Below are 26885 nucleotides of genomic sequence, written 5' to 3' on the forward strand. Positions count from 1 at the left end.
GACCAAAAGGAGAACTGACTGGCTATTTTCATGACCTAGTTGATAAAGATTTCAAATGCAGAGAACAAAAATAAAATTTAAGGATTTAAAATACTTTTTTAGCATATAGACAATATGGGGGAGTCTATATATATGAAGCCTGCCAATGTACTACCTTATATATTTGGCCTCTATATTTCTGCATACTTCTTTGCATGTATGCATTATGTAAATTCTAATCTGACCATGAAAATGTCTTCTGTAGGTGGCATAGAAAAAGGAAGAAACTTAGGACAGATTCAGGGAAGGAAGTATTACCTGGAGAGAAACCTGCAGCCTTGAATATGTTTCTGTTTCTGCTCTTGCCTCACAAACTGGACAGCATGCCTGGAAGGCTGTGTTCTTCAGGAGAGCTGGACTGAGCTACAGTCTGAGCAGCTGATACTCCTGCCACTTTGGCCCTTACAGCTCCATTCCCTCTATGGGTGATGGAGGAGTCAGGAACAGTGGTCCCATGCAGTAACCCTTGGTAGGGAGTCACTTCAGTCAGAAATAGTGGCAGTAATGAAAGAAGGCAGGCCACATAAGGGAGAGCCTATGTGATAGGGTCAGAGAAAGTTTCCTCCTGTCAAATTAGATACTATATTCCCAGCATCACAATTACTAGTACAATTTAATTATAACACAATTCTAATTATTATTTAATTTTAAGTAATAGTAAAGGTTTGTGATCCTTTAAATCACATAAAAATGGTTCTGGGTGTAAATTTAACAAATGAAAACCAACAAACAGTCCTCCCAAGAGAAAGCAGATTATGAAAATAAAAAGATAAATTGACATTTTCCTAAGATCGCCACTTGCCATTGTATTTTATGTCATAGCGCAGCAGTCTGCAGGACAATAGAGGTTCATTCATGGAGTGAAATATATAAATTCCTGAAGTAGCAGACTGCTGGCTCAATATTCAAACCACCTCTTCAAAAAGGGCACAATGTTCTGAAGTTTTCACTGAAAAATATATGCAGCCGTATCACATGGCAATGAACTCTTTATAAGCTTGATGAAGAAAAGTGCTTTGTACATTTACTTTAATCTTTACCCCCTGCTGTTTTCTGTTGCCAAACAAACAGAAGGACTAATGCAAACTGCCAGCTTGCAGGACGTACAAACAAGTGGCACTGAATATTCAGAAGTATGGTGGGATTTCTAAAGTTCAACAATGAATCCCTTAGCATCTTTCTTTTGTTTTTACTTTTCTTTATTCAGGCACCACAAGGCCACATAAGGAGGGTGAGGTCCCTGGAGTGGATTATATTTTCATCACTGTTGAAGATTTTATGGAATTGGAGAAAAGTGGTGCTCTCCTAGAAAGTGGGACTTATGAAGGTAAGCACACGTTCTTGAGAAATCTCTTTTTTGTTGGCCTCACATTTTTCTCATTCGATGGAAATGCATTGGGACACCAGGTGACCAATGGCCTGTTTTGGGTTTGAGAGCTTTAATAAGATGAATTTAGAAATATATCCTAAAAATGTTAAAATATATCTCAATCAAGTGTACTTTTAATATGCCTAGAGAAAATAATATATATTTTTAAATATATATATATATATATATACCCATTTTATACACACACACACTGAAGTATTCTTGTGATTGTCTCCTGAGATTAAGCTGTGATCTTTCAGATAAAATGTCTTTATCTCAAGATGTCATCTAAAAGAGGGCAGGGCTAGAATTCTAGTTCTGTCATTATCTCTGTGTGGCTTTCTCAAATTACTCTACCTCACTGGCCTTCACTTTCCTCCTATGCAAAATGATGGGGTAGAAAAAATATGATCTGTGAATGAACTCCAAATCTCTACCACAATAGAAGTCTCCTTGTGTACCCAAATCAAATGTGAACAACAAATGAAACCAAAACCTTGAATGCAGGAACTATGCCTCAGTGGAAGAAGCACTGAAACATAAGCCAAAATCTCTGTTTCAGAAGAGGCTTCGTTATTTATCTGCTACAAAAATTAAGTAACAGTTAATGTCACTAAACCTTAGTAGTCTCATCTGTAAAAGTGGAATTATGGCATTAAAAATGCAAATAAGTAAAAATATGTTGAAATGATTGCATTTATCCATTTGGGTAATATTTATATGCATCTAGTTTATATCTAATGAAAGTATGTACTGTGTATATATATAATGAAATTATAACATAACTAAAAAGGTAGAAAATAATTTTTCATTCCTACTTCACAGTTATAAAGTATATGTATAGATTATTAAGTTCAAAGATTAGTTTTATTGAACTGCAATTAATAGTGATATTAAAAACAGAATTCATGATATATACTTTGCTGCTTAGCCTGTCATACATGCAAAGTTCAGCAAACATCATCAAATAACAGGGGTTTGCCATGTTAACAGTTTGGCCCTCTGCTTTCTCCTCAGTTTATACTCATGTGTCTCTCAATAAAAGGGATAGTTCTGAGAAATGCATGGTTAGGCTATTTCATCATTGAGGGAATATCATAGAGTGTACCTACACAAACCTAGATGCTACAGCCTGGCACATTCTAGGCTATTTACTGTAATCTGTTATTTCCAGGCTACAAACCTGTACAGCATGTTACCACACTGAATACGTAGGTAATTGTAACCCGATGATAAGGATTTGTTTATCTAAACATACCTAATCATAGCAAAGGTTAGGTTGAAAATATGGTATAAAAGATTAAGACAGTATAACTATATAAGGTACCTACCATGAATGGAGCTTGCAGGACTGTAAGTTGCTCTGGGTGAGTACATGAGTGAGTGAGTGATGAGTGAATGTGAAGGCCTAGGAAATTACTATACACTACCGTGGACTTTATAAGCATTGTACACTTAGGCTGCATTACATATACTTAAAACTGTTTTTTCTTCAATAATAAATTAACCTTAGCTTACTGTAACTTTTTACTTTATAAACTTTTCCATTTTTTTTTTTAACTTTTTGACTCTTTTGTAATAACACTGGGTTTAAAACACAAATACATTGTACAACTGTACAAAAATATTTTTTCTTTCTTTGTATCCTTATTCTATAAGCTTTTTTCTATTTAAAATTGTTTTACCTTTTTAAACTGTTTTGTTAAAAACTAAGACACAACCACACACATTAGCCTAGGCCTACACAGGGCCAGGATCATCAATATCACTGTCTTCCACCTTCACATCTTGTCCCACTGGAAGGTCTTCAGGGGTAATAACAGGCATGGAGCTGTCATCTCCTATAACAAAGCCTTCTTCTGGAATACCTCCTAAGGACCTGCTCAAGGCTGCTTAACAGTTAATGTTTTTTAAAAAGTAGAAGGAATACACTCCTAAAATAACAGTAAAAAGTAAAACATGGTAATTATCTAAGCCAGCAATATAGTCATTTATTATCAATATCAAGTATTGTATGCTATACAAAACGGTATGTGCTATACTTTTTTTTCTTCAAATTTTAAGTTACATAGGTAAATACGTGCCATAGTGGTTTGCTGCACAGATCATCCCATCACCTGTGTATTAAGTCCAGCATCCATTAGCTATTCTTTCTGATGCTCTCCTTCTTCTCAGCACCCACCCAAAAGGCCCCCAGTGTGTGTTGTTCTCCTCATGTGTCCGTGTGTTCTCATCAACCAACTCCCACTTCTAAGTGAGAACATGCAGTGTTGGGTTTTCTGTTCCTGCATTAGTTTTCTGAGGACCATGGCTTCCAACTCCATCCATGTCCCTGCAAAGGACATTATCTCATTTCTTTTTATGGCTGCATAGTATTCCATGGTATTTACGTACCACATTTTCTTTAGCCAGTCTTTCTTTAACCATTCAGGATATAGGCATGAGTAAAAGTTTCATGATGAAAACACCAAAAGCAATTGCAACAAAAGTGAAAATTGACAAATGGGATCTAATTAAACTAAATAGCTTCTGCACAGCCAAACAAGCTATAATCAGAGTGAACAGACAACCTACAGAATGGAAGAAAATTTGCAATCTGTCAGACAAAGATCCAATATCCAGCGTCTACAAGGAACTTAAAAAAATTTACAAGAAAAACGCATTTAAAAGTGGGCAAATGACATGAACAAACACTTCAAAAGACATACATGTGGCCAACAAACATATGAAGAAAAGCTCAACACCACTGATCATTAAAGAAATGCAAAACAAAATCACAATGAGATACCATCTCACATGTCAGAATGGCTATTATTGAAAAGTCAGAAAACAACAGATGCTGGTGAGGTTGCTGTACTTTTACACAACTGGTAGAATGGTAGGTTTGGTTATGCTAACATCCACAAACACACATGAGTAATGAGTTGCACTATGATGTTACAAGGGCTGCAGTGTCACTGGGAAATAAGAATTTTTCAGCTCCATTACCATTTTATGGGACCACCATGATATATGTGGTCTGTCACCATGATTTATGGGACCACCATAATATATGTGGACCACCATGATATATGATATAAGTGACCAAAATGTCGTTACACAATGCGTGACTGTTCTTAGTTTAGTGAACTGTAGTTATTCAAGAACTCAGTATTTTGAAGTTATTAAAAATATTAAAATCTCTTCCATTAGCATTTATAAGACAATCTAGGTGGAGACATTTGCCTAAATTGCAGCTGAGACATTGAATTGCTTCTTGCCACATTTACAGGAAATAGGCAAAAATACCCAGGAAAAGGAAATAGTTTTACACATTAGTGCTGTACCTTCTTCATATTGTCAAAAATAAAAGAGAGTAGAGATGGACTGAAAACATTTTAAATAAAGAAGTTGTGTTAATAATATAAAGCTGCCTTAAACCATATATGAAAAATAACTCTGTAAATCATGGAAAATAATTTTATCAAAGATGTTAAATAATACATTTTACAGAATAATTTTCCATGGGCTTTGTGACATTATTTAGTATCATTCATTAGTTTGCATCCTTTTAATAATAATGTATTATACTTTATAACCTTATTTAAGTATCATTTATGTAAGAATGAACCAATGGCTTACCATAAGAGATCATTAAAAGAGTAGCATGATTAACAATATGACTTTTTGTTTATAAAAATAAAAACTGATTTTATATAAGCTGAAAAATTACATCAAATGTTAATGGTAAATCTCCATTGTTCTCATGATACACTAGATGTCATGGTATCAATATTTTAAAGTACAGCTTAAACTTTAGGTTTCAATTCACTTTTGAAAGTAATGTCCTGAAACTGTATGAACATAACCAAGTTTTGTGAGCCAGAATGGGTTACTCTGAATCTTCTTCAGACACCTTTTCAGCATGACAGTTTAGTTTGCTGAGTTTGGTGCCAACTTAATTGGCCTAGTGTGCATAAAGCTGGTTATTGGAGAGTAAGGCTGACTTACGTATAAGGCTTTGACAATTGTATTAATACCATTGCTTAAAAATACACATTGTATACATGGATTAATAAGAATTTCTTTTCTCAGGTCACATAATGACCTGGGTAAACACCTAGGGAACATTCTCAAACCTCAGGATCTTCAGATTTTCCTATAACTATAGCTGAGGAACTAGCAAAATTCACCTAATAAAAATTGCTGCATTTCTTCACTACTCGTCATAAGCTCTAGACCTAGGGCTACCACTTAATGTGTTTTGGGGGGGTTTTGGTTTTTTGTTTTCATTTTGTCAGGGAAAACTAAAGAATGTCTTTTTGCACTGTTGGTACTTTCAGGATATACAGAATTCTGTGCTGCTCAACTAGACAAAGACCTGAGAACTTTTATATTGAGAAAGCTAGCAATTAGTGGCTTAATAAAAAGCCTCATTTATTTAAATTACACATTCTCCCTTCTGCAGCGTTTAGGTCATTGCTCCCTTTCCTCCTCCTCGTCTAGTGCAGTCTCATGCCTTTGCAGTATTGTTTACAGCTCTGGGTCAGACCAGAAAATTCATCTATGGTATTCTGTGAATACACCAAAGAAAATAAGGAATTGAGTTACTCTCAGCCTAAAGGTTACAGACCTTCTGTTAACTATGTGGGATCTGTAAAACTGAAAGAGGGTCCCGGAATCTAACCCACAAACCAGAGCAGCAAGACTGCTAATGAAACTGGAGGTAGAGCCATAACCCCTGTTTCTTCTTGCTCATCTGAAAGGCTTCCAAAATTGGTGTAGTTATTGTCAGGGATATTAGGAACTACTTATTTTTTTTTTCTATTCACAAAGATCAAGAGAATCTTTTATAAAATGTCTAGTTTAAGCTGCTAATCATAGAGAAAACCAATTTTATGGTGTTTCTGTGCTTCAGCCTCGCCACTGGGTTTTAGAACAGGAAGCACTCACCTGAAAAATAATTATGAGGAAAAAGCATATTTTAAAAATATTTTTATATGTGTGCATTTTTCTTTTATTGCTAATTCTCATTTTAAACTTGCTGGATACATGTGGCTAAAGCATAATTTGTCCTTTGGTTAGAAATCAGATAAATTGCCCTGATTTGTAGTCCTGCCTTTTAAGCCTTTTAAGAAATTAACTTGAAATCCTTGTTCCAAAAGAGCAATTTTGTTACTTCCTGGAGCCTGCAAGGAAGGGCTTAATGTGCTTTAGTTACCATCTATAGCTATGCCACATGGCTGTAGGCAGGGTTTTAGTTGATTCTTTAAGCCTTTCTTATGCTTCCACTCCCCTATTCTGAAGCCTTCATTTGAATTTGATATAGAACATCTGCTGAATAGCCTTGCATGTGAAATGCCTGGAGAACTTGGCCATGGTGGTACCCATTAGGTGTCGGTAAAGGGACTCTTTTGCATGACTTGGATGATTTCATCCTCACCTTTCATATTGAATCAGGTTTAAAATTTAGTTGATAAATTTTATTGTTAATAAATTGATTATTAATAATCCATTATTGATTAATAAGCCCTACTGATGCATCTGACAAAATCTCAAGTAACATAAAAATGATGAACCTTCATGTTAGGACTGAAGGTGTTGACTTCCTGTGAAACACAGACCACAGAGCTCTTTGGATGAATGCAGATAATTCCCTTGGATTCAAGGTCACCTACAGGTAAAGGTGAGATGCCAAGAGGTGGAATGAAATTAGTAAGTATGGCACTCTAAAAAGTACTCCAAGTACCTGTAAGGAAGACAGTTCTTTGGGAACTGTCCAAAGTGCTGAATTAACCAGGACTCCAAATCAGCAAATCCTGCCTGACCTACTTCTTCCAGGTCTCTGTGATTTTATATTCGTGGTTTCACTCAATACTTAGCAGTTGTCTTCCTCAACCTGTGTGCTGAATGTCATCATTAACTAAACCTGCCTCCCCTGATCCGTCCCTGGACTGATTTCATTTAATTCACCTACTGAGATAATCCACAACTATGTTCCAGAACACCACTTCTGTTGTAACATCTGCTACCATATTAGAGTGTTTTGTTTTTGAAATAAAGCTATTTTTCTATCTATTGAAAAGGTCATTGATCCTAGAGTTAAATGTTTTCTTTAAATGGACATAAGCCCAATTATAATATCGTCCCAATTTTTAAGAGGATCAAATCAAGACCAGCAAGTTATTTAGGCATCTGACAGAATTCAGTACAAATATAACATTTCCCTCCTCTTAATGTTGTGGTTTCTTGTAATCGTGGACCCTAGTATACACATAGACTTGAGCCTACTGCAAATACCACACCAGGTTTCTTGAGCAATTTTTTTAAGATGACTGTGAAATTTAAGTTTTCTCATAACTACATAAAGGAATGCTATACTTCATGATGTAGCACATAAAATCCTATAGAAATTTAAGTATTAAGTACAAATAATTTTCTAAATTAAGCTAAACACTCCTATGATGAGAAAAGATGCATAACAAATTCTACACAAATATATTTCATTTTATTAAAATCAGCTTTTATTTTAGTATAAGTTGATTTTGAAAATTTTAGTCAGAAATTTTGAATCTGCAATCAAGATAGCATCGGGTGATAAAGAGATACTCATTAAAAAAATCATTATTGGCACCACAGATCATCTGAGCAAAACTATTCTATCAGTTCAAATTTCTCACCACTGAAATATAAATAATATTTTTTGAAAGGCATATCAATGCTTAAATTGATGCTAAGATTTTTGTCATTTTAGAAGATCAAAATGATTTCATTTTTTCCCTTTTCTTTGCACACTATTACAAGAGGAAATTTTTACTGTGTAAGTAATAACCTTCATAACAGCAGTAGATTCTTGGCGCTTACAGTTAAAAGGGTCCAGCTGTTTTTTACCTATCCAGGTTATAGCATTTTTTACTTTTGACTCCTGTTTCTGGCAATATTTCTGTTGTGGAAGATTCTAGGCCACACACTTGGGTGGTACTTTTTAGGAACACTGACCATTTACAAATAAAGCTCACTAAATGTTTATTTGACCAGTAGAGGAAAACATAGTGAAGTTTTATACCCCTTGAAGGTTTTAAAATGCCAGAAATTTTTGGTAAGTGATTCAGTTTGTTTTCAGAATTATTGACAGATAGTGTACGATTTTTGCATGCTATGTTGGTCCAACATAAGGCACTAGGAATGGAAGTGTCATTGTCTTCTATAATGAAGTACAATTTGCTTTCAGTTTAGGAATTTTTTGAGCCCAGCTTTTTCGAAATATGCAATATAAATGCCTATTTCTAAGCACGTTTTTCTCCCCAAAGAGACTAGGACTGACATAAGCAATTAATAATTTTAATATTATCATGTAAATCATGTAAAAGTATTAACTTAAAGACTAATACCAGAGAAAATGAAGTGATTTGCTCTGACACCTTAACTACAATATTAACCTGTTTACTGTTTGTTCTGTAAGTTTTTTGTTCCATTGTAGCTGACAGAAATATAATTAAAGTAAGGTCAATATGCATGGGCATAGGATTCACTTCTTTGACTCTCTCACAATCCATAATAATATTAGATAAAACCTAAGGTCCAGAAACTGTGATGTGACAGTTTAGTTCATTTTCTTCTCACACTCATATTTTAATTACAATGATTTGCTAACTCTTGTGCATATCTCCTAGTGATTTTTTATGTTTTATTTTTAATGGACCAATAATAATTGTGTATATTTATGGGACAATGTAATGTTTCAAAACATGGCACTATGGAATGATCAAGTCAGGCTAATTAACATCTCTAGCACTTCAATATTTGTTGTTTCTTCATGATGAGAACATTTGAAATTCTTTTTTTAGTGATTCCGGAATATACAATACATGATGAATAACTACAGTCACCATGCTGAGTAATAGATCACTAGAACCAATTCCTCCTTCTAACTGAAACTGTGTATCATTTGACCAACATTTCCCCTTTATCTGTCCACCCTCTGTCCTTCACAGCTTCTGGTGACAACCACTCTACTCTCCACTTCTATGAGTTTGACTTTTTTCAATTCCAGATATAAGTGAAATCATGTCGTATTTGTGTCTCTGTGCTTGGCTTAAATCACTCAATATAATGTCTTCTAGGTCCATCCATGTTGTTGCAAATGACAGAATTTTCTGCTTTTTAAAGGCTGAATAGTTTCTATTGTATATACCACAATATGAAAATCCATTATCTAATGATTGACACTTCAGTTGTCTCCATTTTAATCTGAAACACTTCAAAAATTCACCCAGAAAAAAATGTCCTTTGAGTGGGAAGAAGAAAAATCACAACTTCAAATATTTTACTTATATTTCTCCCTACTGCGTTAACAAACAGAACCTATTAACCTTGATGAATTAGGTGCATATTTTCAAACCCTCTGTGTTGTTTGTCTGAGTGGACAAAAAATTGGATAACAAAACTGATAATACATCATAATTTAATGTGTGTATTACGGCAGCTATGAATATATATTGTAATATATTCACTGGATCTGACAACTCCATGACTTTTGAATACAGTAAATTTCCTCATTCTATAAGAGGCACATGAGAGAGTCTTGATGAAAGTGATTCCAGCTGTTTTTAACTTAAGAGTCCATGTTTCTCTGAAATATCCCCATAGATATAAGCAGTGGCCTCTTGCATGTCAAGTCTTGGATTTAACACATAGACCTTAATAAAGCCAACATTTTATTTACCCTAGTCTTTCTCAGTGGTGCCCTAATGTGATGACAGAGGTTTTTCAGAGATTTGTTCTATGCATTAATGATTTGAAAGCTCTACCCTGATGCCCTGTTGTATCAGTCATTTTTGTATTTGAATTTAAAATCTGAAAAAGAAAACTTCAGACATTCTTTCCTTATATCTTCTATATTCCTATTTTGGGAGACAAAGAATAAAATCTAGTTGACCTCAGGTCTATTATTTCTCTCAGGGGAAATAGTAATCATCCACATTGGAAAAATCAATGCCCTAATTTTTATTGCTAAGTAACTACTTTATTTAAATCATTGATATCCAATCAAGTTATAACAGATGTAGATGGTTTTATAAATTATTTTATAAACTGCAACTTTTATTCAGACTGTACAAAAACAATATCTGAAACTTTGAGGCCTCTATTGACCATACTGTAAATAGAAATACTGAGCGGCCTGATTAAAATGTATAAAGTAATATTCGTCAAAATACTCTGTTGCCTATGTTTAAAAGCAATCATGTTATAGAATATTCACACTGAATGAAAGCTCCGCCTTATTGAAGGCTTGGAAACCCTTATGGCAAATCATTCAAATATTATGGCAAATCATTCATAACACTAGATTAAAATTTAATATCAGTACCTCCTTGACTAATAGTTCTCTTAGATCCATTACAGGTTGTATCTATATGTAGCAACCAGATAAAATCAGGATCAATTGTCCACATATCATGGCTGTAGAGAATGATTCCATGAAAGGGCATTCTGAAACACTCTACAAATATGAATTTTTAGGGACCAGTAAAAAGCACAAATTAATATAAGTTACAACAAAATGGAAAGTTTGACTTACACTGTCTTCTACTTATTTATTTTAGCTATAGTGGCCTCCTTTCTGTTTCTCAAACAACCAGCACATTCCTACCCACACAGGATCTTGAATTTGTCATTTCATTTTCCTGGACTACTTTTCTTCCTAATATCCACCTGTTCCTTTTTGTCACTTTGTGATATTCATCCAAAAATCTGGTCTTCAGGGAGCTCCTACCTGACTACCTTATCCAGAATTGGATTTGCTCTCATTTTCTATTCCATTCCAATTATTTATTTTTTATTGCACTTGTAACTGACCATGTATTCTATATCCATTTGTTTGTTTATTTATTGTCAGTATACCTCACTAGAAAGTCAACTCACGGGGGTCAGAAAATGTGTTTGAATTACTGTTCATTTTCAAACAGAATAATCTCTGGCACCTAAGCAGTGCTCAATAAAGGTGGGTTGAATGAATCGATGAATACCTGAGTTTCTTCTTCTAACCCAACAATAAGAACCCCTCTACCCCCACTTAGAGATTTAGCCTGACCTAAGGCTCTGGGACATATCCACTTCCTACTTCAAAATGCTCTAGGCCAATACTTTGAAGCTGCAGCATCCATTTGACCTTAGAATCTAGTCCTGAGTTAACCACATGTCATAACTCTGATAATTTTGTTTTTGTCTTAATTCTCGTCATGAACATCGTGTGTCTCTGTTTCTCTCATACGTTTCCCTCCCACTTTATCTGGGATGTTGTTCTTATCTTGCTATGGCCATTCCCATAGTGTGGTTTTCCCTACACTAATTCATAGTGTATCAAATCGCTTAAACTCAAAACAGTACATTTGGTCAACAAAACTGTACCTTCAGTCACTCCCTACACACACACACACCAAAGTTCTATGTATTTTACTACCTATGAATTAATGATAATTACCCTTCTCTAAAATTGCTGTCTTTTTTCATGTTTTCTTTATTTTTTCTCCCAAGTATTATGAAGACTTCCTTCATTTCTCTGCCTTCTATATAGAAAGTCACTGGAGAGTTAGAGAAAAAAAGTAATGAGGTTAAACCTATGAAAGAGGTAGAAAGGTCCTGGAATATATTGGAAAATATACAAATTCCAAAACTTATTTGAAAACAAAGGAACTGGAATGTGTATTTTCTCATTAAGGAAATGTAAAGGCTTTGTAAATACGTGGACATGTGGGACTTGGGGTTTATTAGCTAATTCACATTTTCTGTCTGCTTTTTGATAAACTATAAGGGAGGATAAGTTTATTATTCCTTTATTCTAAGGATTAATGGAAAAACTGAAAATAAATTTTTATCGATTAGTCATTGTTCCCTGTAAGATTTGCACCTCACCTTACCCTTCTCTTTTTTCCTTTTACGTTAGAGTGACTTTAAATTATTTTATAATATGTGAAAGCTTTATTCCTTTCACTGATTAATGGGTAAAATTATAAACCTGAAAATGCATATTTTAAATGTGAATACTAATAGTAACCCAAATTAAAACAACATGTGGAGTCAATAAACAAAAAGTTTTAAACAATATACAATAGGCCCAAAATGACATAATCCTGACAATGATGGGTAAATAAAAGGAACACATTTGAGTTAAAATTTTCCAATAAGTTTTCTTTCTTCTCTTTTACCTCCACACTATATGTAAACATACTACAGCAAGGGGTATACATTTGGCGAGAGAAACCTGCCCTTTGGCACTGGGATCTGGCACTGGAGGATGCCATTTCTGAAAAGGATCTGTTCCCTTTTGGCTGGTCCGTAGGAACAGAAAGGTTTCTTCATGCCAGGTCCCTCAGGATCAATTCTAGAAGGATTAAACACTTCCTATTTCTGCCCCTGCTCTCTAAGGATGAGAGTAAATGGTCTCCATGATACTTCCAGAGAAAAACTTTTGGAGGCAGCTATCTGGTTTCCCTGGAGATGAAACAAGTGTGATTATACCTGGGATGAAATACAACACATTGCAACAAGGGCAGTTGCTAACATTTCTACCTTCAAGGATATCTAGGAATACTAATTTTCAAAGAGTGTATACAGGTTAGATAATTTTAACTACTCTCCTCCCTTCTCCCCTATTCCCCTTCAATTTAATAGGGGTCTCATTTATGGTAAAATGTAGCAGCAAACAATTAAAGAAAATGTGTATAATGGTGTTTGCAAGTTAGGGAGATGTGGGATGGAGACTCCTGGAGACAGGCAGGTTGACAGCCTGACAGTGATGGAGGACAGAGGGAAAGTATAGAAAGTTGACAGAGGAATGCAAAAACTGAGTCATCCAGGATCATTCTTACAGTGGAACTGCTTATCAGTCTGGCAGAGGTAATCAAAATATTGCAACCCAGCATAGCTGTTGATTCTCCTAATAATGACCCTGAGCTATCCAGAAAAGGTTATGTGCAGAAAGGTAATGTTCAAAAAAAATTTCCTTCAAAGATAATTAAAATTCAAAAGTTTGGATTTCTGAAAGGGAAAGGCTAGGATATTCACCTAATTAGAATACTACATTCCTTGAAAATGCCAGACAAATGTAATGCAACTCTTGGTATAAAATATTTTAACTACTTTCTATTTGGAAACTATTTATTATACACATTCAAATTTATACTCAAATTAAGATTTGACTAAATTGTCCAACAATTATCTCAGAAATGCATTCTATAAATGCGAACAAACCTGATGATGTTATTACATGCCTAAAACATTCTAAGTATATATAAATATACTTTTAAAAAGTGATTAGGTATTTTACAATTATAATAAAGTTAAAAACTGCCCATTCTTTTTCCCCAATAATGTTTTTTATGAAGGCAGAAATCTTGTATGTGGCATATTTGTAAAGCAATTAATGAATGTGCTGGATTTAAAATAGATATGGAAAACTATTGGTGCATTACCAAATTGTTAAAATTGACATATTAATAAAACACAAATTTACAAGTTTATCCATTTTTTTTTTTAGAAACCTCAGCATGATAGTATCTAGAAATGTTTTCTCTTCTTCTTCCTCTTTTTTTTTCTTTCACTTTTGGGACACTCACCTGTCCCGCAGAATTCTAAGGAGTAAAAGCTGCAGGACACTTGCTTCAAAGGCTGTGTTTTTAGTTGGAGAGGAAATAATACATCACTATCTTGGTTGATTTTCCTGAAAAGCCCACATTCACAGTTTGCTATAGATATTCTTTTTTTTTTTTAGATGAAGTCTCACTCTGTCACCCAGGCTGGAGTCCAGTGGCGCAATCTCAGCTCACTGCATCCTCCGCTTCACGGGTTCAAGTGATTCTTCTACCTCAGGCTCCCATGTAGCTGGGATTACAGGCATGTGCCACCTCACCCAGCTAATTTTTTGTATTTTTAGTAGAGATGAGGTTTCACCCTGTTGGCCAGGATGGTCTCAAACTCCTGACCTCAAGGGATCCACCCACCTCAGCTTCCCAAAGTGCTGGGATTACAGGCATGAGCCACTGCACCAGGCCTCTTTATATATTTATCTTAGAGGCAAAACAAAATCAAAAGCTAAAGACATTTGGCCTATTATACTGTCACATTTTTAATTCATGTGCATAGTCCTGTCTTTGCAATAACCTTCATTTTAGTACACTCCTTGTTTTTCTTTCTTTTAATATTTAGCTCCTGTTTTCATTCTCTCAAAATTTAAAATATTTTCTTTTTACTAGCCTTTCAAATGTTTTCTTTCTACCAAAAGCTAGCTGGCATTATTTGCTTTCTGTATTTTTACTTTGTTTATCCTTTGCTTTCTTCTGAGAATTAAGAGTCCTGTGTGAATTCTCTACTACAGCTCAACTTTATATCCTGGAAAACTTCCTCTAGTGGGAAATGCTTCATTTTGTACTTCACTTGATCTTATTTCTTGGTTCTGGCTTTTACAAATTAATACATTTTTTCTTTCTGTAGAGCTATGGGGAAAAACAGTGAGAATAGTGGAAATGACATTTGCTAATGTACCCACAAGGCAATGACTCATTGTCGACTACAGAGGAAATTTAACTAAAATGATTTATCTGTCCTGTATAAGAAGCTACACTGTCTTAGAAAGGGGCATGCTCATGGGGGTATTTTGTTCAAATGAAGATTGTATAGTTTGGCATGTCATGTGTTCAGAAACTGATATAATGTACCCTGATTCTTCACACTTTACCTGTTATTCAGTAAATCTAGTGGTGTATTGGCATCTTCCTTTAGTAAATGGGTCTTACTACCTACTTACATTTGCCTGAAGTTTGTGTGAATGAAACTAATGATTTAAATGACATTTTATTTCATTTCTCTTCATAATTTAATAAATTATATCCCTTGTAGTTTAGAAAATGTCATTTTCCTCTTTTATTCTTCTTTAATCTTCAGATCCTTATTCCATTAATGAGACAGGCCTCTCTTGTCATTAGGAGGCTGATAAGGGGAATACAAATGTTTGCCTCTAAGTATATAAGGGTATTGCCCTAACAGAAGAAAAACAATGTGGTTTATTTGTTTTCATTTATTCTTGTTTTCCTATGTTATTTTTTAATTTAAAATTTAGCTTATTTCTAAAGCATCCTGTTGATACTCATTCTCATGTTAGCTGGTTACATTCCCTTTATTCATGGTTTTTCTTGTGTTTCATTTCTTGGATGCCCTTACAATTATTATTTATTTAATTCTATTACGTACAATTTGAGACCACACTTGCTTCTTGGTAAACTCCTGTAATTCCTTACTATAGAATTAGACTCAAGAAACAATAGTTATTTCATAGAATTACTTATATTTCTCCAAAACAGGTTTCCAGTTACTCAAAATATTTTTTTGCTTTTCATGTTTCATGTAAACTTCTATAACTCTTCTATTACCGAAAAAAAAAAATGTGTCCTAATAGCATACAATTTTGAGAAACAGTAGTAGAGGTAGAAATTGTATAAGCGAATAGAGATGCATAACTAATAATAAATGAAGGTAGATCATGTTTGCCTCAAAATAACAACAAAATAACAGTGGTATCAAATTTGAACTTAAATATACCAAGACAGAAGGATGAGAAGCTGGAGTTTGGATTATAGACAGAAGCTTCTGGGGGTAGTTGGGGCAATCAAGTTATTAGAGGAAGAGTCAACCTTGACCAGCCTTGCTAGGCCAGTGGATTCAGGTCAATTTTAGGAAAGTCATTTACAACCTTTTTGTGCTGGATGTCCACTTTCAAGCATAAGACTTGTTGGCAGTACACTTGAAGAAACTAAATACAATCATACTACTGCACCATTCAGAAGTGAGTGATTGTCTGATGGAATTGTTTGCATCCTGGGCTGTACCTGTGTATTGTAGGACGTTTTATCTCTTTGATGTCAACTAAGCCATACCACTGTGTACATCACATTTTCCAACAAACAGCACTGGAACAGAATCTGTCCTCATTTTCAGCAAAAACAACAATTTATACAGCTGTATTAAAATGCAGAAGATAGACAGTAAAAAGTCGCAGTGCTCCAGTTAACCAAGGCTTTGGTAGGGAATGCCAGAATTATTTGTCCGAGTATGTAATAGAGGCCTAGAAATCATAAGTTCCAATACCAGTCTTGGATTTGCCATGAACTCAGTGCTGGACATTTACTAAGAGGGCTTTATGTGCCCTGTATTTAAATGACTGATAAGTTGCACAGGCTATAGGAATGAGATTTATTCTGAATGATCTTAAGGAGTGAAACAAGGAAAAAGAATAAAGAAAGATTATGGCCTGTTATAAAGAAATGCTTTATCATAGCCAGGGCCAATGAAATAATAAATTGAAATTAGTTGCCAAACACAGACTAAGAACTCTCTTGGGAGAGTTGTTCTAAAGGGGATACACACCTGATAAACATTTGGACTGGTGATAACTAAAACATCCACAACAACACACACCAGACTTGATACTGTGCATATACAATCTCCAATTTTCACAGTGTTTTTTCAATGAAAGTATTATGTTAACCATTTTTACAGAGGAGAAACCTGAAGCTTAAAGATGTTTTAGTAACTTGCAGGAAGTCTCTCAAGTAGAAAGGGGGAAAGTTGAAATTGCTTTCAGCTTTCTTTGACACATAGTCCATGCTTGGAAGACCTGTTTCCCATTGGGAATGTATTCAGTCAAATAAAGCCTAGATTTACCCTATTTCCCTTTCCACAACAGGGTGACTAGCTTTGCTCTTCTATTTGTGCCTCCTTGACCTTCAGTTTTCTTCCAGCCATGATATCTATCATTCTAAACCAGTGTTTCCTAAAGTATACTTGGCAGAACATAAGACATATGAAAGTCTATCCCCCAAAGAGGGAGGAAACCTGTGGTCAAACAAGTTTGGAAAATGTAAAATACTGCCTACCATATTCTTTTTGGAAAATTCATATTACAGATTGTATCTTAAAATTTTAAGAAGTCCACAATAAAGAATTCTGTTTAAATTTGTACTTCCAGCATTTTTCAAACTTCTTAGACCATGGAACGAATTGCCATGGAGCTCTATTAACATCTCCCTAGAATTCATGTTCTGGAGCACATGTTGGAAAACAACATCATTCAACCCTCCAAGTCTCCACTGTGTTCCCTCTAAAGTCAAGTGGTTGAACTGGATGCCCTTTAAGAGTTCTACCAGCACTATACTATGTAGTGATAGTTTTCTGTCCACACAGCCAACTCTGCCTCAAGCAGTCACTAGGACTCAGCCTCTAGAAACTAAGTCAGCCCGTCCTCCTCCAAGGCCAGTGTTCCCCATCATCCTGAAGCAATTGGATTGACAGAACAGTAGAATGGCCTTTTGAAGTCACAATTACAATGCCAACTAGGTGACAACACTTTGCACATCTGGGGCAAAGTTCTCCAGAAGACCATGTATGCTCTGAATCAGCATCTAATATGTGGTATCGTTTCTCCCATAGCCAAGATTCATGGGTCCAGGGATCAAGGGGTAGAGTGGAAGTGGCACCACTCACCATCACCGCTAGTGATCCACTAGCAAAATTTTGCTTCCAGTTCCCACAGCATTACATTCCACTGGCCTAGAGGTCTTAGTTCCAGAGGGAGGAATGCTGCCACCAGGAGACACAATAGTTCCATTAAATTAGAAGTTAAGATGGCCACCTGGAAACTCTGGGCTCCTCCTAAGTCAAGAGGCTAAGAGGGGAGTTACAGTGTTGGTTGGGGTGATTGGTCTGGACTTATCAAGATGAAATCAGTCTACTACTCCATAACAGAAGTAAGGAAGAGTATGCATGGAATACAGGAGCTCCATTAGGGTGTCTCTTAGTATTACCTTGCTCTGTGATTAAGGTCAATGGGAAACTACATCAGCCCAACCCAGGCAGGACTACAAATGGTCCATACTCCTCAGGAATGAAGGTTTGGGTGGGTAGTAGAAGAAGGTAGTCATCAATATTAGCTATGACCAGGTGACCAGCTGCAGAACCAAGGACTGTAACTGTCATGAGTATTTCCTCGTTACTTTGTCAAAAACATGTTTGTGAATGTATGTACTCATACTAAGAAAATATCTTCATTTTGTTTCCTTTTATCATGTGACTTAAGATTTATTGACTTTATGTCAACTTTATGTAATAGTATTTGGGTTGGGGATTGGTGTTTCCAGTTGTATGAAGCATAATCCTATTATGTTAGGCATAATTATGACCTTATTGTCTTTACTGAAGATTATGATCTCAGGAGCTATATATGGATTCAAGTTGACAAGGAGTGGACTTGTGATGGTTAATACTGAGCATTAACTTGTTTGGATTGAAGGATGTAAAGCATTGATCCTGGGTGTGTCTGTGAGGGTGTTGCCAAATGAGATTAACATTTGAGTTAATCTTGAGTGGGCTGGGGAAGGCCGACCCACCCTTAATCTGGTGGGCACAATCTAATCAGCTGCCAACAAACATAAAGTAGGTGGAAAAACGTGAAAAGACAAGACTGGCCTAGCCTTCCTGCCTACATCTTTCTCACATGCTAGATGCTTTCTGCCCTCAAACATTGGACTCCAAGTTCTTCACTTTTGAGACTCAGACTGGCTCTCTTTGATCCTCAAACTTGCAGACAGTCTATATGGGACCTTGTGATCATGTAAGTTAATACTTAATAAACTCCCATATATAGATAGATACAGATATCCTATTGTGTCCCTCTAGGGAACCCTGACTAAAACAGCCAGTCAGCTAACTAGCAGAGAACAGGGGTGATAACAAGGACAAAAGTGGTTTTGCCCTTAATTTCGGTATCATATAACTATGTGATTCTAGAACAATTTTCCTGAAATTTCTCTTTGCATAAATTAAAGTGCCTAACATCTCTTAAATCCTCCCCTTCAAAACAGTATTTTGTTACATAAACCAACATAGGCATATCAGGGATTAAATTGTAACTCTCAAGTCAGTTACTAGGATAACAACAGTATGAATAATAATGATAATAGCAATAAGAAAATCTTAGATAGAATTTACTATGAGCTAGACTATTCTTAGCTACACACACACACATTATATATGCCTCTATATATACATACACACACACACACACATATGCATTTAGTTACCACAAAAACCTTGCAAAGTAGAAACCATTATTATCTCTGTTATACATATGAGGACACTGATACCCAGAGAGGTACAGCAAATGATCTCAAAGCCAGTTGGGGACAGGGGAAAGCATGGAAGGGTAGAAGTGTGTGAATGGGGAAAAAGAGTTTGTGAAGAGGATTGATTTGAAGAGTTATGCCATGACTCCACCCCCACCAAAGCAAAGATGTGAAGGGTAATGACCCCTTTACCTTAAGTCAAGAGAGGGACTTAATATGTGTCACCTTAGTGTGTGGCCTGATAGACTGGTGTCTACATTGAGCCTAAGAAATCAAAAGGCCATGCTTGGGCTTGAGCAGCCTATGGTAGCTGAAAAAGGAAATTAATTTGCTCTCTCAGCCTGCTGTCACAATGCTGTGTGTTTCATGATCCATATTGGAACATGTTCAAGAGAAGCCAACATGGAACTGTCTTATGTCTTCTTGAGGGGTTTCTCGAGAAGTTCCTGTCTAAAAGCTTAAAGTGGCCAGGTCATAGGAGACTGCAAGCCAAGCTGAGCCAGAAGAATGGGCCAACTTGGAGAGTACCAGAGGCAGGATGATACTAGCACAAAGGGATTCAGAGCTCTCATGGATCTGTGTGCCACCTCTGAAACTGAAATTGTCCATGAGGATGTAACATAGAGCACAAAGGCGTTTGCTATAGTCTCGTTATTTTAGCAAAAAAAAAGTTATTGGACCAGTATTTTGTACATCACAGAATCAAAGGAAAACTAGAACCATGCTCTGAAAAGACTAATCAAGGAAAGTTGAGCAGCTAAACCACCACCAAGGTCATAGGGTAGAGTGGATCTTTTCCCATTAGTTTTTAACACAAATTCCTCTCAATACAATGCAGTACATTTTACAAAGAGATTTTTTTTTTTTTTTTTTTTTTTTTTTAAGTTTGACTTCTTTCTAATGAGATGGAACATGTGGTTCTGTTTCCATACAAAGGAACTTTGTTAAGCATCTCTGACTTCTAACAACTAGTAGGCCTGCCAGCCTCAGAAACTGGACCCTACCACTAGACCATCTAGCCACTGAATACTAGATGATATTCCCAGACTTCTCTGCTTCTATAGGTCAATCAACCTAGATTCAAATTCCCTGGCAAGAATATCTGATTAGCTGAGATTAGGTCACATGACTGCACCCTAGCTGCCAGAAATCAGAGTGATGTTTTCTCTCATATCTCTGCAGAAGATGCCCCCTCTCACAATACTCACACAATGGTGGATTCCTCAAACATAGGGAAAAGGTCAAGATGCTTGTCAGGCAAACAATGCCCACCCCTAGTATAATAGGCAGACATACATAACAAAGAACAAAGGTCCTTGTAATAGTTATGTTTAAAAAGCAATGGAGTTTGGACTATTGTTAATATAATTCCGTTAATATCCAGGGGCTTGCCAGGCCTTGGAAAATTTGAGTTACCTTTAGAAATATGTATAAAGAATGGAGAAAGGAATATACATTTAAAATTAGAAATTGGGAGGTCTTTTTTGATGGAAGAAACAGTCCATATATGTGAAAAGCAGATACAAAGAAAGCAGAAACTGTAAAGAAAATTGTGGGAGGGCATGGTAAACAGAATACAAGGGCATGTTAACTGCAAGACAAGGAGAAATTTTATAGAGCAGTCACTTTAAATATATTTTAAAACTTTATTGATGCCATAAAATTCAAACACTATAAACATGATTCTTTGTCAAAAGTAGGCCATCATATGCAAAGATACATTAAAGTCATACGTAAAAGAGAACCCAGAGGTAAACCATCATATTTTATAGAATATATACACAAATAGCTTTTTCCAGAACATTCCAAAAACTAGCACACAATGGAAAACATGTAAGAAAAATAGTGCAGACACTGGAATATTTATATTCCTCACCTTCTCTCTTCTTTCTTCATGGTTCTCCTCTCTTTGTATTATCTTTGACTAGTCTCTTTCACCTTTTCTTATATTTGTGACTCTGCTGGGCTTCACAAAGTGCGTTAGGGTCTTAGTTCTTTTTCTTTCCAGTCTACACATACACCAGTCAATTGACCCAGTCTAAAATCTACATCCCCAACTCAGACCTAGTTCTTAGGTCTGAACCCACACACATCCTCCATCTGGATTGACCTTTTAAAAAAACAAACTAAAATTCAACTGAGCACATCATCTTCTTAAAACTTCTGTTCCTCCTGTATACCCAATCTCAGTAACCATCACAGCCATCTACACAACTGCCCAAGCCAGGAAACTGCGAGTCATCCTTGATTCCCCAGAATATTCAGTTAATCATGAGGTCCTTTCAATTCTACTTTCTGAACATCTCTTTCATGTGCCCCCTCTTATCCAATCACAATGTCCCTGTCATAGTTCATACAGTCGTCATTTCAGAGATTGCCAATGAGTAGTGTCCTTACCTGTCTTTCTCTCTTGATGCTGGAGTAATCTCGCTAGTGTCTGAATCTAATCACTACTTTTCTGCTCAAGTGCCTCCCATCACAGTCTCCATAAAATCCTTTGTGTGCCAGAGAATTATATGGCCCCACGCCCCACTGAAAGCCACTTCACTAACTCCTTCCCAGCAAATACAGATTCCTTGAACTTCCCCTAAAATATTATATTTGTTCACATTTCCATCCCTTTGTGCTTAGATTTCCTTCTGCCCTCCTCCCAGATTCTGCTTAGTGAAATTCCATTCATCTCCAAACAGACTTCAGCATGCTCTGTGTTCTGTGTCCCCAGTAGTCTTCATTGTAGTAATTCCAGAATTATAATATTTTGGTTTGGCAGTTTTTTATCACTCTACTGGACTTTAAATTCCTGGCACAGTTAATAGCATATAATAAGTACTCAGTGAGTCTTTCCTTCATGGAGTGGTTAAAGTGGTTAGATTACAAATTTTATTATGCATTTCTACGTTCTAATCAATGTTACATCCGTATAATATTTCTCTTTAAGAGGTCATGTTCCGATGTCCACCATGTTAGTGCAAAACTTCTTCTCCACCCAGTTGCCTAAATTAGAATGCTGAGTCACTGTTAACACATCCCTCTCTTACATCTCCATATCCATTTTATCACCAAGGCCAATCAACATTACTCTTTAAGTATCATTTGAATTCTTCCATTTCTCCTCAGTTCTACCGTTGCCATTAACCTAGTCTAAAATGCACATTTCTTCCCAGACTGCTACAATCACTCTCCTAAATAGAATCTGGATTCTCTCCACTCCAATTTTCACATTGCATCTAGAGTTACGTTTTGAAAATACAAAGCCAGTCTTATTTCTCTTCCACTGCCACCTCCTCTCACATGCATACAAAATCCATGGAGCCATGGCTTGGCTTTGCTCCTGAGAGCAAGGAAATGGAGGTAATCTTGTTTTCCATTATTGGAAGTATGGATACATAAAATATGAGGGGGACATATGGGGATATTACACAACATTCAGAAGCAACAGATTATCCATACTCATAATTACATGAATAGATATTAAGAAAATCGCTCTAAGTAGAAAGAGTTAAAAACTAAACAAGATCGATAGCACAATGCATTTTACGTGAATTTAAATATTTTCATATAAAACAATTGGTATTAGCAAGAATATATTGAAACACAAAAATACATTTCTTATACTTCTGGGTGCCTGTTTCCTGCTTCATTTTTCTTCTTAGCACTTAACATCTAAACAACTTATGTTCTACTTACTTATGTCGTTATTCTCTAATTTCATTATAAATGTAAGCTTGATAAGGGATTTATGTCTATTTTGTTCACTGCTGTTTCTCCAGTTCCTAGAGTAATGTGTGGCACATAGGAGATGCTCAATATTTGCTTAGTGAATGAATTTCATTTATTACATTAGAACATTCGTCTGGGAGGGGAGATAATGGGAGTCACTATGGGGATAAAAGGCGACCAGTAAAGTAATCAAATCAATAAAGAAGAGGCAAACCACTTCAAATGAGTTTCAAAACCACCCAGTTCTATTATAGTTTTATCTGTTTCTGGAACATCATCTCTTCAGATGCCCTCCTTGCCCATCAGCATACTTCAACCACCTGCTCCCAGTTCTTCAGATGCACCATTCTTCTTCCATCTCAGGGCCATCCTACCTACTGTTCTCTTTGTCTAAATAACTTTCCTGTTCATACTTTCCTCTCCCCAATATTCTTTCCCTACTTAAATCCTACTCATCCTTTAGATACCAGCTCCATGACTGTTTCATCAATAAAATGTTCATGACTCCTTTAGTCTTCAGTGCTGTCAGGGAATCTATAATCCTGTTTCATCAGAATATCTGCATATCTTAATTTGTCATTCTATGTTTGATTTTATGTTGTATTTCATTAGTGCCAATCTTGCCAGCCTATCAGCTTTAAAATATGAAGGACGATTTCTTATTCTGACCATTATTCTAATTCTTGTGCCTACCACAGTACCTGTCATATAGTAGGTATTCAACAAATGTTAGCCATTTGAACAAATAGATCTCATTGTATAGGTTTCTTTGTAGCCTGTAAGAAAATAGAAATATTGGCTGGGCGGGGTGGCTCACATCTGTAATCCCAGCACTTTGGGAGTCTGAGGTGGATGAATCACAAGGTCAGGAGTTCAAGACCAGCCTGGTCAACACAGTGAAACTCCATCTCTACTAAAGATACAAAACAGTAGCCGGGTGTGGTGGCATGCACCTGTAATCCTGGCTACTCAGGAGACTGAGGCAGGAGAATTACTTGAACCTAGGAGGCGGAGGTTGCAGTGAGCTGACATCATGCCATTGCCCTCCAGCCTGGGTGACAGGGCGAGACTCCATCTCAAAAGAAAATAGAAATATAATCTGCCAGAATATGCCTAGATCAAGAAAGCTTCAAATCTCGAATGTTTTAATCCATTTCAAGGTCACTCGTCTTTCAATGTGGCCTTCATACAGGTCTTGTTGTCTCATCCTGAACGACATCAGAGCTACCAGCCTAGAAAAGTTTTCCTCAGGATAGTCATCTAACAGCCAGAAGGCAACAGAGATGTTAAGTTAAGAGGAACCTGTATTAGGACATTTCTCATTACTTCGTGCTTTAAGAGAAACATGTAAGCTAATTATGTACAAGAAAATTAATATGTCTTTTGCCTTTGAGCCAGATCCTATTCCTTATGAAGCTCAAAATTTTGTGAAAGATTTTAGTACTTTCCATTATCAGTTTTCTTGGCACTTCTCAGTGTTTATGTCCCTTTAATTGAAAAAAATAGAAGAGGTCTTTGATGACAAAAAGAATGAGTCCCTACACCTAGCAACCAGTGCCTGGAATTGCTTATTGTGTAAGAAGCTGGCTTTTTAAAGTCAGGGAGCTAAAGCTTTGATCATATTTCTCTTAAAGTCACCATTAACTTTCCCCATTATTGTAATTCTTGTTTAGTCAATTAACTAGCATCTTTCCCAAAGCTGAAACCAAAGAATGAATAAAATCTTATAAACAAAGTCTGTGCGATAATATGATGATTTTCTTTTTAAAATGGTTTCTGGCCTATTTGTAGACTTATTTTTTTCTAATAATATATTTGATGGAAAAGGTTTTTCTATTTAAATGGTCATAATAAGCATAAAAAGCATTCTGTGGGGAGATATTTTTCCCCATTTCACATAATCACATACATGGCTCTTTGCGAATGTGGCCAATCTTACATACATTACTTTTCTGGTGTTTCCTATTCCTTTCCTTTGTTTTATTCTGGTAAAAATGCTTTTAAGCTTTTTTTCTTTTTATGCCCTTAGATAAAAAGAACATAGCATTTCCACCTCAATTTTGATATGAAGACTAAATCAGATGTTCTCAAGGAATTGGTTTCGAAGTATCTAAGACAAGAAATCTTCTGAAAGAAGAAAAAGAATATTTAATTGGCCCAGCATGGTGGCTCACGCCTGTAATCCCAGCACTTTGAGAGGCTGAGGCAGGTGGATCACCTGAGGTCAGGAGTTCAAGACTAGCTTGGCCAATATTGTGAAACCCAGTCTCTACTAAAAATACAAAAATTAGCTGGGCATGATGGCGGGCACCTGTAATCCCAGCTACTCAGGAGGCTGAGGCAGGAGAATCACTTGAACCCAGGAGGTGGATGTTGCAGTGAGCAAAGATTGTGCCATTGCACTCTAGCCTGGGTTACAAGAACGAAACTCTGTCTCAAAAAAAAAAAAAAAGTATTTAATCTCCTGAGATTATAATATGTGGAGAAGACAGAGTGAAAGAAGAGAAATTCTTCCAGAGCTTGGGCCAGAAAAGCTGAAATAGTAGACTTCTGAGATGCTTAAAACAGTTGGACAGTAGAACTGTCTATGTAGCTTTGAGCTGTGGGGCTGATTCTACTGATGATTCCTCATGTTCAAACCTAATAGACTCAGCTAAGTAGGACTCTGGCTTGCCTGCCTCACCATCAAAAGACAAAGGCAGCTTTATACCCCGTGTCCACTATACTATGTGCTGATGGAAACCACACCAAATGATATACAAGCCATCCAAACTTTGTATTTTCTATGAGTATTAATTATTTTTTGTTTCTTTACAATATAAATACCTCAAAGTCTGTTACTATGTCTCATAAGTTACATTGCAAAGTATAAAGATTTGGACTTCTTTGATTTGTAAAAGTTGGGGAATATGATCTTTTTTTTTAATCCTTGCCCAAAACATTGAGCCATTGAATTATCCACAAAGCTCACAAATTCCTCTATCCTCCAGTAGAAATACAAAATTTGAGTACCTTTTAAAAATGCCCCTAAATACTGAAAGGAAACAGGATTTTTGCAATATCTCAAAGTCACCAAAATTTCCTGAGGTAAGGCAGACATGAATTTTAAGACCTAAGACTTTTTGTATAAAATATACAACATACTGATTCTCAGAATGTAAAGTTCAGAAAGAATGCTAAGAACATTCTTGTGAAGAAAGAAATATTACAAGTGATTACGAAATAAGTCACATTTTCAAATCTTTGGGACCCATCTCCTGCCTCATTTTTTTTCTTAGCACTTAACATCTAACCAACTTGTATTCTACTCACTTACATCATTATTCTCTAACTTCTTCATTATAAATGTACTCTTGATAAGGGATCTATGTTCATTTTGTTCACTGCTGTTTCTCCAGTTCCTAGAGTAGTGTGTGGTATGTGGAAGGTGCCCAATAAGCATGGAGGGACCAACCCCTAAAAGAAATATTTAGTGTATCAAAAACACATTTGTTTTACTCTAAAATGTGAGAAGGGTGAATGAGATCCAAGGTTTAAACTCACATCTTTCTGTATATTGTCAGACAAATGTATTTTACTTTATTTTTATGTTGACAAAATAACAT

General features: G+C 35.9%; 1 protein-coding gene across 7 annotated transcripts in view; it reads left to right on the forward strand.

The window, feature by feature from the left end:
* Nucleotides 1-26885, forward strand: part of MAGI2 (membrane associated guanylate kinase, WW and PDZ domain containing 2) — a 1465424-nt gene that overhangs the window by 832533 nt on the left and 606006 nt on the right. For all 7 annotated transcript variants that reach the window (XM_073009192.1, XM_073009190.1, XM_073009193.1 and 4 more), the window contains one exon: nucleotides 1247-1366. In XM_073009192.1, the coding sequence (XP_072865293.1) occupies nucleotides 1247-1366 (120 nt within the window). The remainder of the gene's footprint in view (nucleotides 1-1246; nucleotides 1367-26885) is intronic.

Source organism: Chlorocebus sabaeus, chromosome 21 (genome assembly GCF_047675955.1).
Source record: "Chlorocebus sabaeus isolate Y175 chromosome 21, mChlSab1.0.hap1, whole genome shotgun sequence".
Lineage (NCBI taxonomy): Eukaryota > Metazoa > Chordata > Mammalia > Primates > Cercopithecidae > Chlorocebus > Chlorocebus sabaeus.